Source organism: Balaenoptera musculus, chromosome 5 (assembly GCF_009873245.2).
Source record: "Balaenoptera musculus isolate JJ_BM4_2016_0621 chromosome 5, mBalMus1.pri.v3, whole genome shotgun sequence".
Lineage (NCBI taxonomy): Eukaryota > Metazoa > Chordata > Mammalia > Artiodactyla > Balaenopteridae > Balaenoptera > Balaenoptera musculus.
This window is the reverse complement of record NC_045789.1, coordinates 102,085,991-102,101,941: the sequence shown is the minus strand read 5'-3', so window position 1 is coordinate 102,101,941 and position 15,951 is coordinate 102,085,991. Positions and strand designations below refer to the sequence as shown.

General features: G+C 40.7%; 1 protein-coding gene across 1 annotated transcript in view; it reads right to left on the bottom strand.

The window, feature by feature from the left end:
- Positions 1-4,042: 4,042 nt before the first annotated feature.
- Positions 4,043-15,951, bottom strand: part of CLNK (cytokine dependent hematopoietic cell linker) — a gene marked incomplete at its 5' end in the record, with an annotated part of 99,163 nt that continues 87,254 nt past the window's right edge. Inside the window, 2 exons of the mRNA XM_036852257.1 lie at positions 4,043-4,189; positions 11,848-12,003. Of these exons, the coding sequence (XP_036708152.1) occupies positions 4,043-4,189; positions 11,848-12,003 (303 nt within the window). The remainder of the gene's footprint in view (positions 4,190-11,847; positions 12,004-15,951) is intronic.

Sequence of the window (15,951 nt, the reverse complement as noted above, 5' to 3'; positions counted from 1 at the left end):
AGGTCCACCAGAGCTTTCCAATAAGGGGGACTCATGGGTGGGGCAGGCTGGCTCTTTATCTAGTTGTGTAGAGGGCAATGTGTTCTTTCCAAGATAGATGTCTTTGAAATGGATGCCTCAGCAATCAAAAGCTTAATGTCAGGCACTTACATTACAATCAAAAAAGCTAATTGTCAGGTACCTACACTACAGGGTTCCAACTAATAGCTGAAATTTCCCCAGAGCCACTTAATAAGTCATCTGTCCTTTCCCCAGGGAAGCTGCCTCTATTTCTATTGTGTTCACTTACCCATTCAACAGGTAGTCACTTCTTCAGTAGTATAAGAATGACCTAGAATAGTGCCCTAAAGATAAGAGTGCTCAAAAACAGACTGACAAGGTTTTTGTAATTCTAAAGCTTGCAGTCTAGGGCCATCCTTTAGCTCTCTACTTGGACACCTCCCCTGGGCAGTTTTCCCTGATTACACCCTCCCCCACACATCCAGGCCTACCAATGCGATGGTGGTACAAGGGAGAGAATTACCAAATCAATTATTCTGCACTGCATGATTTTAATTATACGTGTATCTTGCCTGCCAGTCTCTTAGCTCTCCAGCACAGGGATTAGGTCTTTTTGGCCTTTATCTCCCAAATCCAGCATATGCTTGTATGTCAAAAATTGTTCAAGAAACTTTGTCATAAATTAACCCTAAATTTGATTTCAAAAGGGCTTTAGAGGTAATAGAGCATCAATCAAACAAAATTAAACTGTATTTTGAATTTATTTTAATAATCAGTTTCAGATATATTATGACATTTAATTACTTATTTGCTTTCATTTAAGTTAGAGCCGTAATGTGCAAAAAAAGAAAGGAAATGTGCTTAGCTAGAACAAATATTCAGGATAAAAAAGTAGATACAGAAATATAGTGCTAGTCATATACTGCATAGACTATCTTGTAAAAAAAATGCATGTATGTGTACACATACACACACACACACACACACACACACACACACACGGCAGTGAACTAAATTTGGCAATGGGGTAAAATTTGACTCCTCTATAGTAATTTGAAGAGAAGATTTAATTGATTTCAGCTATGACATGGTTATTCACACACACATACCCCCCAAGAGAGGCAGTTTTCCAAGTAACTTTGGGAAAATTAAAAATTTTCTGGTTCAAAACTTTTTAAAGCCAATTCAATGAGCTTCATCAAAATATCTAATATTAGCCCTACTCACAAGCACTTAGTGATAAGTGTTAAGGAAATACAACAAAGTAATGGGAAACCAACTTATGATTGTCTTATTCATTGTATACTTATTTGTTGTCTGTTTCTCCCACTTAATTCACTGCTATTATTCTAATATCTACAAGAATGCATAGTAATGAATACATATGCAGTACACTAACAAGTGCTTATAACAAGATAGTATGAAATATGAGGAAAATATAAACTGATCCAGAATGGAAATTATTTAGTCAAATGAAATATCTTGAATGAATAGATGCTATAATCAGATAAAGCTAAAATTCCACTACTATATTGAGCCTAGGCAAGTGACACTTTACAACTGAAAATGAAATAATGGTTGAAAAGGGATTAAAACTCTTTGGAATTTAGGCATGCCAAGCCCAAATCACTGAACTTTCAATTACAGATTCAATGACCATCTAGACACTAAACAGAAAAATTGTGTATGAAGACCTTGGTTCCAGCCACAAGTATGTCACTCTAAGATTTTGGCCAAGGAGACATAGTTTCCTCAATTATAAAATGGGTTATGAATACCTGCCCTGCCTTCTTTACAGAACTGTTGTAAAAATCAAGTACAACTGACATTTATATATTCTTATTCTTTAGTAATCAATTACAAGCAAAATGTCCTTATTACAATCAACACTGAAAATCAGAATGTCACTGTGGCAGGCATGGAGGTGCCTTCTCTTGAAAGAAGAACATGCTGATCAAAAAGTTATTTGTCCGCCTGCAGCTGTAGCACCTTCTGGGTCTCCCAGAACATGTGAAGGTCATGTTTTCCTGGGCAGCCTCTGGCAATGACTTAGCATGGTGGTGACTAAGACCTGGCCATTTCTGCACAACACGGGGCACTCTCTTCTGTGGGCAGTCTTTGCTCTGTATCTCACCAATGGGCTGGCCAAGACTCTCCCAGAGCTGCATCTCAGTCTGATGCTTTTCCTGCCCATTCCTCTCTCCTTCCCTGTTCCTCTCACAGGTGTCAGACTTATGTCATAGCCTGAAGGCTCTCCTGTCTGTTCCTATTCCTTCTTCCCTTGATCTTTCTTAGGCATTGCCTCCAATAAATATTAGCACTTGTAACTCTTGTCTTGGCATCTGAGTTCCAGAAGACTCAACTAACGTGGCCCTCTAAATCCCAATCCTCTGAAGCAACCTCTGTCACTATTATGAATGTTATATTTCTTTCCAGAGATTTTCATATGTATAAGCATTGTGAGCATTTTATTTTAAGCTGGCTCTACTTCTTTTTCCTTTTAGCATCATCTCATGCACTTATGAATAATAGGTGATAAAGCATTTTTTAAAATGTAAGCCTCATACAATGCTAACCACCACCTGATGTTCATGGACTTTAGCAACAACAGTGCCTGAGGAAACTCTGAAACATTTCTTGAGAACACAGCATTGAGTGGCACGACCCCGGTGAGAAGTGCATCAAAGTCATCTGTAATCTTTCAATAACTTTTTAGGGTGAGGGTCATATTCTTTCTGCCCTCAAGCCTGTGTCCTCTCTGCAGAGTCTGTTTCTATGCTGGTCCTGGGCTTCATTTTTATTGTTTTCATTGATATCTCTTGCCTTCTCATTCCTTCTGGCTTTACTTCTGCATTAAAGCTACAATTACATAAATACTCCATATATTTCACATGTAGGCTTTGGAAAACATTTGAAATCATTCTGTACTATTAATTTCAATCAGCACTTTTTTTTTTTTAAACTTTACACCACTACAAGAGTTTATTTATATATTTTAACGTGGGTAAATCTGCATTTTCAAATTGTTTCTCTCTGTCTCTTTTAAATTTAACTTTTCAACTTGATTATAAAATTCCCTAGGGCAGAGAATGTACCTGGGAAGATATGCTTGGATGAAACTAGGCACATGGATAAAAATCTGGGATCTCTTCTTATAGTGAGTAAGATCAATGACGTCTTTGAGCCTGTTTCCTCATCTGTGTTGTGAAACAGGAATAAAATGTAATCCTCTTAGCTTTGAGTGGGGACAATATCATGACATGTGTAAAGTTCCTGCAAGATACTAGCACTAATTCGAGGACAGTTCGTTTCCTTTGAATGGAAGTCCACAAATGGAATTAAAAAATTATACTTTCACTCGGACTTAAGCTTACTCCCTTTCTATGAATTTGCTAATTCCACTGGGCTTAAAGCTACTCTAAACAGAGTAGGCTGGAGATGGTCCTATGGCCATTTCACACCATACTAAAAATATTTCTGATTTCTGTCCTTCAAGTGGTGTTCACAAGTGATTTGTTTTTCCATACCACATCCTTCCCTAAAATTGAATTTCCAGAATTACAAATAAAATAGAGCTAACATTCACCAACACCTTTAGCATAAGGAATCATGAAAACATTGTAAATTCACAAGTCCAAACAATTTTGAAATAAAGAAAGGCAGCACCAAGTCCTATAAAGATCATAGATTTGGGACTCTTACCTAGACCTGTCAGTTGCCAGCTGCAAACACTGAAGCAATAGCTTCCTGTAACCTTTGCTGCTCATCTGTAACATGAGCATAAGGACCGTGTTTTTGGTTTTTTCTTTAGAAGATATTTTTTAAAAGCCAGTTTTTATTTTTGCATCTTATAAATATTTCTTCTGCAATTAGAGCTTTCAAAACCACAATTGATTTTCCAATTTCCATGATAGAATGTTTTTCTTTTCTACAGAGTCAGAGAAGTAATCCCTTGAAGCCACAGAAAATAATCTTTTGAAATAAAGGAAAACAATGATAGAGGCATTAGATTCACTGAACTGAAGATGAAACAAAGACCAGGCTATATAAGTGAGAAGTGTCTGCTGAGAGGGAGGGACTGAGTCAGGTAACACTGTTCCCTGTGGATCCCAGTTTTATCCTTCCCGTCAATGAGTATAATAGGAAAATACTTGTAGTGTTCGATGATGTCTTCCACTGAATCAAACTTCTGAAACACAGAAGAGAAAGTTAATGAAAATTTAGGTACCTTTGTGTCTGTAGATTAAAGTACAGCCTAAGATGCTTCCTTTTATTTAGGGAAGAGGTTAACTCATTTAACGTTTTTTAGATTGTAAAGGGGTATCAGAAAAAAAATTTTTTTTTTTAGAGGGATGTGACAAAGAAGCCCTTGAAGGATCAGTGATAAGATTAAGGTAACGAGGGTGACCAAAAGTGAGCCCTCCGCAGCTCTCAAAACTTCCCACCCACGGAGTGTTCACCAGAATCAGGTTACACTGGACAAGCTCCACTCTGTGGTTACATGTTCCTACCGTAAGCAGTTCGGATGGGTTAATTACACAGCAGTCAGCCACAGAGAATCCCTTGTGCCTCCTTTACCTTGCCCCCAACTGTGACATACTAAAATGTAGAAGATCAGGGCTTGACCTTCACTTCGTAAACTAATGGGAAAGGTCTGCGGTGAAATCTCTCTCCTGTACACCCCTCTTGTTCTAAAGCATTCTAGACTAATCAGAAAGAATACTGATGGGCTTCCCTGGTGGTGCAGTGGTTAAGAATCTGCCTGCCAATGCAGAGGACACCGGTTCGAGCCCTGGTCCGGGAAGATCCCACATGCCACGGAGCAACTAAGCCCGTGTGCCACAACGACTGAGCCTGAGCTCTAGAGCCCGCGAGCCACAACTACTGAAGTCCGCGCGCCTAGAGCCTGTGCTCCCCAACAAAAGAAACCACTGCAGTGAGAAGCCCTCGCACGGCAGGGAAGAGGAGCCCCTGCTCACCCCAACTACAGAAAGCCCGTGCGCAGCAACGAAGACCCAAGGCAGCCAAGAATAAAATAAATAAATTAAAAAAAAAAAAAAAGAATACAGATGACCACAGGGCTCCTGGTAGTTCTTGGCCAATTGAGGTTCCTTCCCTGGGCTTCTTGTGAAATAATGAGGTGACAGTGAATCATTACACTTTTATGTTTCTAGAGATGTACAGATAAAGTGCTGGGGTGATTTAATGGAAAGTAAGATGATTTCAAGTGTAGGGGAATCAGGAAGTACTTTGTGGAAGATACAGACTTGAAATGGGCTACACATTCTGGGTGAGCCAAGTGGACAAGGTGAGTTTAAAGATACTAAGAGCAGAGGAAGACGAGTGTACAAAGACAGGTGCTGAGAACATGTGGGCACAGATAGGAATTCTGATGAATTTGGCTGAGTTCTTGAAAGGGGCTATTGGGAGATGATCAGGAAGAAAGAGCTTGCACGACGGGCCTTTTGTAACTTAGGGCAACATTGTGAAGTGAACAGGGAGGGAAGAACAGACCTTCCCTGAAGAGCCAAGGAAACTGCAGCTCAGAGTGAAGAGTGACTTGCTCAGAGGTTACACAGCCAGAGGGCAGGACCAGGAACGCGATCTGTTTTTTCTGGACGTGTATCAGTTTCTTCCTTGATGCAACTTTGCTTATGGCTTGTGAACCCACTGTTCCAACAGAGCAGTGTCCAGATGGTGCAGCCTGAAGGAGGGAGCTGCACTGGGGACGACTTTGATCTCTTTAGTTTTGTACATCCGCCCTCTGCCCAGCACAGAAATGTTTGCAAGCCTGAGGGATACTCAAGAGGGAATGAGATTGTCAAAGTCCATGTCCTCATGGAGATTCATGCATTGCATTCAGGCGGGGGCAGACAGAAAGTAATTCCCTATCCAGATAGATCATTTCATTTAGGGTTAATTTGCTGTGGAAATAATCAACCTGGGGCTCGAGAACCTCATACAGTCCTCCCAGGGCCTTCTCTGACCTTGACCAGTCCCTGGATCCATTCCACTCCTGTTCTTCCTGGGAACTGAGTCAACAAACCTCCACCTTCCCCCTTATGCTCATTGAGTTGGTTTTGTCTTTTCATCTGGAAAGAGTCCTGATTAAATCTGTAAGTAACTTGCGCCTCTGAGCCTGTTACTGGATCTGTGGCAGAGTTTTCAATGAGATAACCTATCTGACCACCCCTAGTAAGTACACAATCAATACTAGTCTCTACCTGATGCTAAGGTAAGGTGGTTGTCCAGCAGGGACAGTAATTGTTCTGCTACAGTAGTTGTAAGTGGAGGGCTGTGGAGCCCAAATGCCTGAGTTCCAAGCAGGGCTTTCCCACACCCACTAGCGGTGTGTCCTTGGGCAAGTTTCTTACACTCTCTGTCTCAGTTTCTCTCTCTAGGAACAGTGATGGTAATATTAGGACCTACCTCTGAGGGTCATTGTGAGGGTTAATTGAGTTGACATACACAGCATTTAGAAGGGAACTCTTTCTGCAGTGAGTGCTCAGTAAATGCCAGTCTTTGCTATGACCTCCTCCCTTCCAAGTTTGCCAAGAACATGATGAAAGAGCCATGAAATCACCGTAGAAGTTTATAGACTGTCATTGTAAGCCTTTAGGAAGAAAGGAAGGACATTTTTGTATTTCATTTCTAGTCATAAATTAGGGACAGAATTTTCTTTCTCTTTCTTCATACTTGAAACAAAAAATAATTTATGATAAGAGATTTTCCATGCAGAACTCTTCTACAAAATTGGGTAACCCACATGGCACAAAGGAAATTCTCTTTCCTGGGATTAATCTTTAGAGGGAAAAAGATTAATCTTGCTTTGTAATCTCACTCCTGTTTTCTTTAGGATGGTCCCAAAATAGTGAAGTCAATGCTAATTATTTATAATTACTGCAGGGATGATATTTTATATGAAAGTGTAATTTTAACAAGTAGTAGGAAGCAAGCAATGAAGGAATAAATAAGTTATTCTGTCATTTCTTATTACTGACTCCTAGTGAGAGGCTAACAACTGGTATATTACCCTAAAGGTAATTTTTAAAAAAGATTATAATTAAGCTCTTACTTTTATATTAAATTCTTTTTTCCAGGAGGACAGCAAATACCATCCTAATATTAAATCTTAAAATTTGTTTAAACCTTTTGTGATTGCCCTAAATACCAACGATAGGCAATGTTTCACTGCCAGAAAGCTTAATCAATCTGTTTGGATACACACATGGGAGTGAAAGAAGAAAAGAGAAAAAGAGGAAGATAGAGAGGTGCAAAGAGAGAAGGAGGAGAGAGAAGCAGACCAGGGAAGTGAGAAATAAACTCATTGGTTAATTGTCTCTGTTTCCTAGTCTTTGAACTTGAATTTATCAACTAAACATCTATCATAATTTTCAGCAACTTATCACAAACATGTGCAGGACAAGGAAAGGTCCGATTAAAATTGCTCGCTTTTACTAGACTCCACAGAAATGTTGACAAATGTGATTTCTAAAACTTGGCAGCAGGTAAAGCTCTGCAGGTTATTAACAAGCAGGTGCCCCACTGGCTGGTCCAGGGCCGCCAGTGTTCTACCAGGTGATAAATAGGTGCATGCATAGATGGGCACAGATTAACAGGGAATCCCCTGGATGGCAGGGACTCTGCTTTACTCTGCTGTGTGTCCTCAGAATGAAGAATTGAATCTAGCATAATGCAGGCATAAAATTAAGGCTTGGCCCCAAAACTGAACAAATGAGAGACCCGGGCTGAAAGGTGGCCTCCAAAAGATATCCCATGTCCTAATCCCTGGAAACTGTGAATGTGACCTTCTAAGCAAAAGAGTGAATATTACTTTACATGGCAAAGTTGGGATTACATTAAGGATCTTGAGAGGAAGGTCTTGAGAGAGGGGCTGATCCTAGGTTATCTCTAAAAGCAACCACCTGAATCCTCATAAGATAGAAACCGAGGGAGACTCGCATGGAGAAGAGGAGGAGGCGTGTGACCTCGGAGGCAGAGATCAGAGTGATATGGCCACAAGCCAAGAAAGCCACAGTTTGCCGACAGCCACCGGAAGCTGGAAGAGGCCGGATCTTCCCCCAGAGCCTCCAGAAGAAGGGTGGCCTGTCAACACCTTGATTTCAGATTTCTAGACTCCAGAACTTCAAAAGAATACATATTTATTGTTTTAAGCTACCAATTTTGTGGTATTTTGTTACAGCAATCCCAGAAAACTAGTATACTGCGTGCTCCCTGAATCTAAATTCAGACACGAGTTTCTAGCCACATGGCTAGAATGACCCAAATTTATAATATACAGCAAAATGGACCTTCCCAGGCTCATTCTTTGCAGGTATATGTGGATTTGCTGGCCTTCTGTGCTTGTGACAGGTGTCGACAAGCTGCGCCTTCCCAGGGGACCCGTCCAGGTTTCTCCTGCAACTCTCATGGCTCCATGTGAGCTTTTCATCTGTGTCCGGGACACACAGACCCAGTGAAAGGGCTTTAGGGTATCATTTAAGAGAGAAATGATACTTAGCACCTGCCTCTATGTATCTGGCACTCTCTTTACAGCATCTCATCTTACACTCAGAATACCTCCCTTGGAATAGGTGTCACTGCATTGTATGTGGGGATAAAGTCTAAAGTTTGAAAGACAATCAAAAAGCCACAGGAAATCAAAATTATGCTTGAAAACCTTGTGCCTCATTAACATTTCTCCTGCAGAGTTGGACTAAGATGCTACTTCTTTATTCAAACACCAGATGAAGTAGCTAGTACCTGGCTTGCATTTAGCAGAGCCTTGCTGTAGCAAATTCTTTATCTTTTCTTAGAGATGGGAGATTCTTCCTCAGCAAGGCAAAGGGCTCGAACTGTGAAAGGTGTGCAGGAACTGAGAACAATCTAGATCATCTCTTACACCAGGGCACGGCTCGTTCAGAAAAGAGGCAGGAAGAACTACCTGTAAATTGTGATTTTTCACCCAGGGCCTGGCACACAGTAAGCTCCATGGAAGTCTTAGCTTTTTTTCAGCTGAAGTTCTGGGCTGTTTTCAAATGGGCTGGGGATCATTTGCATTTGCTGTGGTGCTATCTGAGACTATGTGAGAAAGTCAGTATTTTTGCAGACTATATTGAACCCCAGCTTTGGCATGTACTAGCTGTGGCTGTGGGCCAGTTACTTCACATTTCTATGCCTCAATTTCACCATCTGTTAAATGGAGGTATCCACAGCACCTACCTCACAGGGTTGCTATGGGATTAAACCGATCAAATTAATTAATAATTGTTAACTGCACAGAATAGTGCCTGTGCATAATAAACGTATGTAAGTGTTAAATAAACACATGAAAAGGAGACTCTTGCTTGGGGGTTGCATGAGAGGAGAAAATTCCATAATAACACAAAAAGTGTTAAAATAGGCATTTGAATTTTTTTTTTTTAGGTTATATAAATGAAAATTTATTTAGATTGAGAAAAAAACTCAAAATATTACAAGATTTTTGGCCTAAAAATACTACAAATATAAAAATCTAGGAAAATGATATGTCTATTTTATTTTTTTAATTTTTATTTTTCAATCGAAGTATAGTTGATTTACAATGTTCCAGGTGTACAGCAAAGTGATTCAATTATACATAGGCATTTGAATTCTTAAGGGGTCCTTGGTGACAATAATTAGAGCAGCTCACCTGAAAGCTGGTGGTCTAATCCAGGGGCTGTCATTATGACAACCTGCTGAGGCCTGCAGTGAACTGGCTGGCAATCTGATTCAACACTATTAGGAAGTTATCACAGGGTCGCTGTTTCTTCTCTTTTATAAGCAGACCAAAGCATGGCTTGTTGGGAAAAAAGCTTTTTGGTTTTTTTTTTTAATGAGAACGTCTATGAGCTGAAAGGAAATACAGAAGGATAAAGGGATACTGAGCTGGAAATTCCATTAGCCATAGGTATCTGGACCTACAGGAACCATGCTTTAGTTATTGCCATGACTCGTGATAATAATGAAAAAAATCATAACTAACATTTACTGATATGTCAATAATCAGTGTTCTGAGTGTTTTACATTCATTAACTCACTAATCCTCATCACAAAAGAAAAAATTGGCTACTTCTCTTTTTAGTTTTGCTGTAACCCTTTCTTACTGTGGCAATATTTGACAGATTTATGTATTAATCTATTTATTCACTCATGTTCTCCTTTATGCCAAAACTTTCCCAGGCTAGAGCAAATGCTGGTGAACTGATCCCATGGTAGGTAGCCTGGTGGGTGCTGACCACACCTCTCCAGCCACATATGAGTCTCAGAAAAGGACTCTGGGTCAGACCTTGGGTTTAAGCTGGAATCTTCACACACGTGCCTTCGTGAAGCATTTTGGTAGCCCTGGCAATAGTCCTTATTTTGATATCTATTGAAGAACAATAGATATTTGTGTGACAGTTCTGGTTTCATACTGTACCAGTTTTCTTGGGACTCCATAATAAAGTACCACTGACCGGGGTGAGGGTAGAGGGACTTAAATGACAGAAATTCATTTTCTCACAGATCTGGAGGCCAGAAGTCCAAGATCAAGGTGTCAGCAGGGTTGGTTTCTTCTGAGTCCTCTCTCCTTGGCTTGTAAATGGCCATTTTCTCCCTGTGACTTCACATCTGTGTGTGTCTGTGTCCTAATCTCCACTTCTCATAAGGGCACTACTCATATTGGATCAGGGCCCACCCTAGTGACCTCACTTTACCTTAGTCACCTCTTTAAAGACCCTATCTCCAAATACGGTCACATTCTGAGGTGCTGAGGGTTAGAATTTTCACATAGGAATTTGGGAGGGGGACACAGTTCAGCCCATAATATATACCAACAGATAAAATTGAGGTCTGGAGATGCTAAATGAGAATCACTGAATTATAGAAGTCTAGACTTGAAAAGAACATTTACAGTTGAAGAAATTAAAGCTCAGATAAGTTAAGTGACTGGCCTGAGCTCACATACTTAGTAAATGGAGACAGAACTTGAACTCTGCCTTTCCCTCCCTCCCTTTTTCCCTTCCCTCCTTCCTCCCTCCCTCCCTCCTTCCCTCCCTCCCTCCCTCCCTTCCTAACTTCCTTCCTTCCTTCCTAGAAGAATTGAAAGACCAGCCTCTGTTTGCCCTCTTACTACCTGTGCATCTCTAGCCATTTACTTAGTTTTCCAAGCCTCAGTTTCCCTACATCTAAGATAGGAATGACCATTATATCGAAGAGTTGTTGAGGGTTAAAATAAGATAATGCAGACAGACCAAGCCTAGCATAAACACAGCAAAAATCAATCTCCTTTCCCTTTTCTCTCTGATTTATTTATACAGTTATTAATGAATGCTTTAATTGAGTCATTCTTTCACCTAGCCACCTGTTAGCAGATGTGTACCAAGCACAGGCATGATCAGTGTAGCACTGGATGCTGTGATCGAGGTCACATTCAATGTAGGGACACACACCTACCTAATGCCAACAGACGTCGTCAGAAATGGCTGCAGTGGGAGTTCAGCGATGGGTGGGGAAGGAGTGTGGCATTAACGTGGGGCTCAGTGGACGCTTTCTGGCAGGCAGAATGTAGATGCGTCTTACAGAATGAGTTTTCTTTAACGGGCAAAGCAGGATAGAGGGTGCATGGAAGGGTCAGGATTGGCTGCCAGCCCCATGAGCTAAGACATGAGCGGGAATGCTTGTGGAAGGGGCTGGAAGGGTTAGAGTACATTCTGCACCTCCAGGGCAGCTCTTTTCTCCGATGCTGCAGTCATGGGGATATGGAGGTGACTCGGCCAGCATCCCCTAGGTCTCCCATGTTGTTGTCCTTAGCCTGGAAAAGGGAAGTCATTGGGTTATACCCACCTTGTCTCCTCTGAGCCCTGTCCCCAGGGCAAACTGCTGATTCCTCTCCAGGAAGCGGATTTTCACATTGTAGACTTTGTTCCCATAAAACACCACCAACACATAGGGCTCCGCCCTGGATTTTGTGGAACAGTCTCGGACCAAGAAGGTGCCATCCTGAAGCAAAAGGAAGAACGATGATCTTCTCAGGCATCAGAATCAGAATCCAACCTCCCAACTGTGGCAGCAGTGAAGCTTGTATGCCTGAGATTCCCAAACGGCTTCAGTTTTTGGCAAACCAGTTCTTTATTCAATTTAATTCAGTAAGTATTAATTGAGGGTTAGTTTGTCTAAGAGTTCTTATTTTCTGAGAAGTGCGCCAGTCAGATTACAACACCCCCTACTTCGAAATCTTCCAATATCCCCTGCTGTCCTCAGCGCCATACCTACAACCGTAGCGTGATATTCAAGGATCGATGCGCCAGCATCTCCTGTGGTTTTATCTCTGTCACTCCTGCAGTCTCCAGCCCCTGGATGATGGCACCAGTCAAGCCACCATTTCCCAGGGGCACCATCTTGCTTTTGGGTTCCCAGCTTTTGCACAAGCCACCCCCTCTGCATGGAATAGCCCTCTCCTTCCCTCCTTGGGGATGCTTCCCTCCATCTGCCAATGTTCACATTTCCTGTTCTGTTGATGTTCAGGTTATTATCCTAGAGACAGTGGGAGCCACCGCAGGCTTTGAGCAGGAGAGGCTTTGAGCATTATAAGTTGGTCCTCTGCATGGGGAGATGTCAATATAAGACTAGGGTCCCCAAAACAGATGTGGGGCTTCAAAGTCACTGGTGTCAAAATGAGTGACGAGACTGTATGAAGGAGAAGAAAATATAGCCTGAAGTGAGGTGAAAGGATGTTCAGGGCAAGGAAGAAGAGACAGGAAATGTTCTAAGGAGATGTCTCAAAGATAGACAGAAACCCAGAAGCTTCAGTGTCATAGAAGTGGAGGGGGAGAGAGCGAGGGTTTCCAAAAGAAGGTCAGCAGTATGAAATAGTCTGAGGGCTGTGAATAGGCCAACTATAAATATAAAATAAAAGAATCAGGCATACCCTGGAGAGTAGCTTAGGATGAAGGTCTGGTCGTAAAAGGCTAAGAAATGGAGAAATCCTCCTGAACATACACACACGTACAAGGCTTAGTTTTGTGGTTACATTGTGTCATTTATATGACGAAAAATACTGAAAAATCTGTAACTGTAATTACATAGATTCTTGTGTAGGTGGTTATAAATAATCTATAAAGAATAAATCTAATTAGGTATGTGTGGTGCTTACTATCTATTCTTTATATAGATAGGTATTATATATGATAATTTATATTTATAATAACTGTTATATATATTATCTCCTGTATAGAATATATTTCATATCTATATGTTTATATATATCTATAACTAATATTTATAGATATGTGTACATATATAATAATGATTATAATGCTGTATAACAATACTATAAGTATATTAAATTTATAAATAATACTATAAAACTACAGTGATGCCATGATGATACTGGCCGCCAAGGTTTACTGAAAACTGCTCTCAAGATGCCATGCACTTTACACACATATCATTTGATCCTTACATAAAATTTGGGGAGGTATTTTATCCCCATTTTACAGGTAAGGGAATTAGGGCCTAATTGTCTAAGTGGATCCCCTCACACATCACAGCTAATCAATGGAATACCTGAAAGTCAAGGTGAAATTCTTGCTATAAATATACCAACCTCCAAGTACATAAAGTGGGTTCAAGGAATTTTCTGGAACGTGTTCTGCCAAAAACATTCAGCTGTAATTAAAGCCTTAAGACTCAAGCACATTCTTTTTTTAAAAAAATTCTTTTCCGTTATGGTTTATCACAGGATATTGAATGTAGTTCTCTGTGCTATACAGTAGGACCTAGTTGTTTATCTACTCTATACATAAAAGCTTACATCTGTTAACCCCAACCTCCCACTCCATCCCTCTTCCATCCCCCTCCCCCTTAGCAACCACCAGTCTGTTCTCTATGTCCCTGAGTCTGTTTCTGTTTCATAGATAGGTTCTTTTGTGTCAGTGTGTATAACTGAATCACTTTGCTGTACAGCCGTAATGAACACAACATTGTAAATCAACTATACTTCAATAAGAAAAAAAAAATTAAAAAAAAGAAAGACTCAAACACAGAACATTGCTGAAGATCACAAAGGGAGAGGAGGCCAAGACATGTGGCCAGTTTTGGGGGTTTATCATCTTAGACTCTGCAATGAGCTTGTCACAATGAATCTGGGCAATCCTGCAATTTGAATTAAATTATCTTACATAAATGGGAAACACGTTTTGACAAAACTAACTGAGACAAACAAAATAGGAAAATATGAAGTCGTTCAACTGAGTTTCTGTTTTCTCAGTGCTTTTTGGGAGGAAGCAGAAACAGGCACAGAGAAGGGGGCAAGGGAGCGTTGAGAGCGCCCAGACGTAGCTGGAAGGACATTATGTGGCTTGTGCATTGCCCTTCTAGTACCGTCCACACAGGGGCTCCTGGAAGCAGGTCTTCTAAGAGCTATTTTCCCTTGGGAAAGAGGCTAAGAGAGCGTGACCGCTGATTAGCCAAGAAGAGGCAGGGTCGGAGCTGGCACCACTGTGCCACCATTAGACCCAGCAGAGGTCAGCTGTGCATGAGATTCCCTGGGGAGAGGGAAGGGAGGGTGCTCCAGGCAAGGCACCACCCAGCCACCTATGACCCCCCTTCCAGAATGTAAAGAACTCTAGAGGCTACTAGAGGCAGCTGTGATTTTGTGAAAAGAGCACTGATCTTGAATATAGATTCTGCCACTTTCTCTACCTTGTAATTGAAACCTTAGCATCAGTTTCCTTATCTAGAGAATGACATAGTTTCATTAATTCCTAATATGTTCAAGATACTTTGTTGACAACTGTATTAATTTCCTACTGTTGCTATAACAAATTCCTATGAACTTAAAGGACTAAATCACAAATTTATTCTCTTACAGTTCTGGGGGTTGAAGTCCAACATGGGTCTCACTAGGCTAAAATCAAGGTCTCAGCCAAGCTGTGTTCTTTCTAGAAACCCTAGGGGAAAATGCATTTCCTTGTTTTTTCCAGCTTCTAGAAGCCACCACTTGTGGCTTTACTTGTGGCCCTCTATGTCTAACTCTGATACTGCTGCCTCTCTCTTATAAGGACCCTTGTGATTATATTAAACCCTCCCCAATAATCCAGAATAATCTCCCTATCTCAAGATTCCTAACTTAATCCCACCTGCAAATTCCTTTTCCAAATAAGGTGACATAGTCACAGGTATTGGGGATTAGAATGTGGATATATCATTGTAGGGGGAGCATTATTCTGTTTACCATAGTAACTTACATATAATTTATCTTATTTAATTTTTAATATTAATTCTGAAAGCTAGGTTTTATTAAAATTTATTGAGGACCTATCATTTATTCACCCATCCACTAATTAACTAACTCATTCATTTTTGTATTTCCTCATTCAGCAATGACCATTGTATTGCTTAGTTGCGGATAGGTTTTGGTGTTGCATCAGTCTTGAGAGCCTTTCTACCACTCCTAAATAATCTAGTATAGTTCTCTGCACATAGTAGAGTAGTTGCTTAATAACTATTTTCTATTTGTGATGATGATTGTAGTAGTCATTTGCTCTGATCACAAATATCCCAGGTTTTCTCTTTTTTTGGTCACATGTAGCTTTGTACTTTTTCACCCTCTTTGAAGTTAGGTCTGGTCATGGGACTTACTCTGGCCAATGAAATGTGAGCAAAGATGCAGCATGTTAAATTTGAGAAGATGTGTTGAGAGGCAGTATGTGATTGGTGTGAGCATACATTGAGATGGAGCCTCTAGCAGTCTGGGTCTACCCACCCAAACCTGTCTTGAGCATGGAGCTCAAACAAAAAATAAAGTTCTGTTATGGTAAGCAACTGAGATCTCAGGGCTGTTTGTTACTACAGCATAACCTATCACATATTGACTATTACAGCATTCATGATCCCTGCTCCTTTCCTGAAGAAGTGAGACATAAAAACCCAACTGTACCTTGGGCA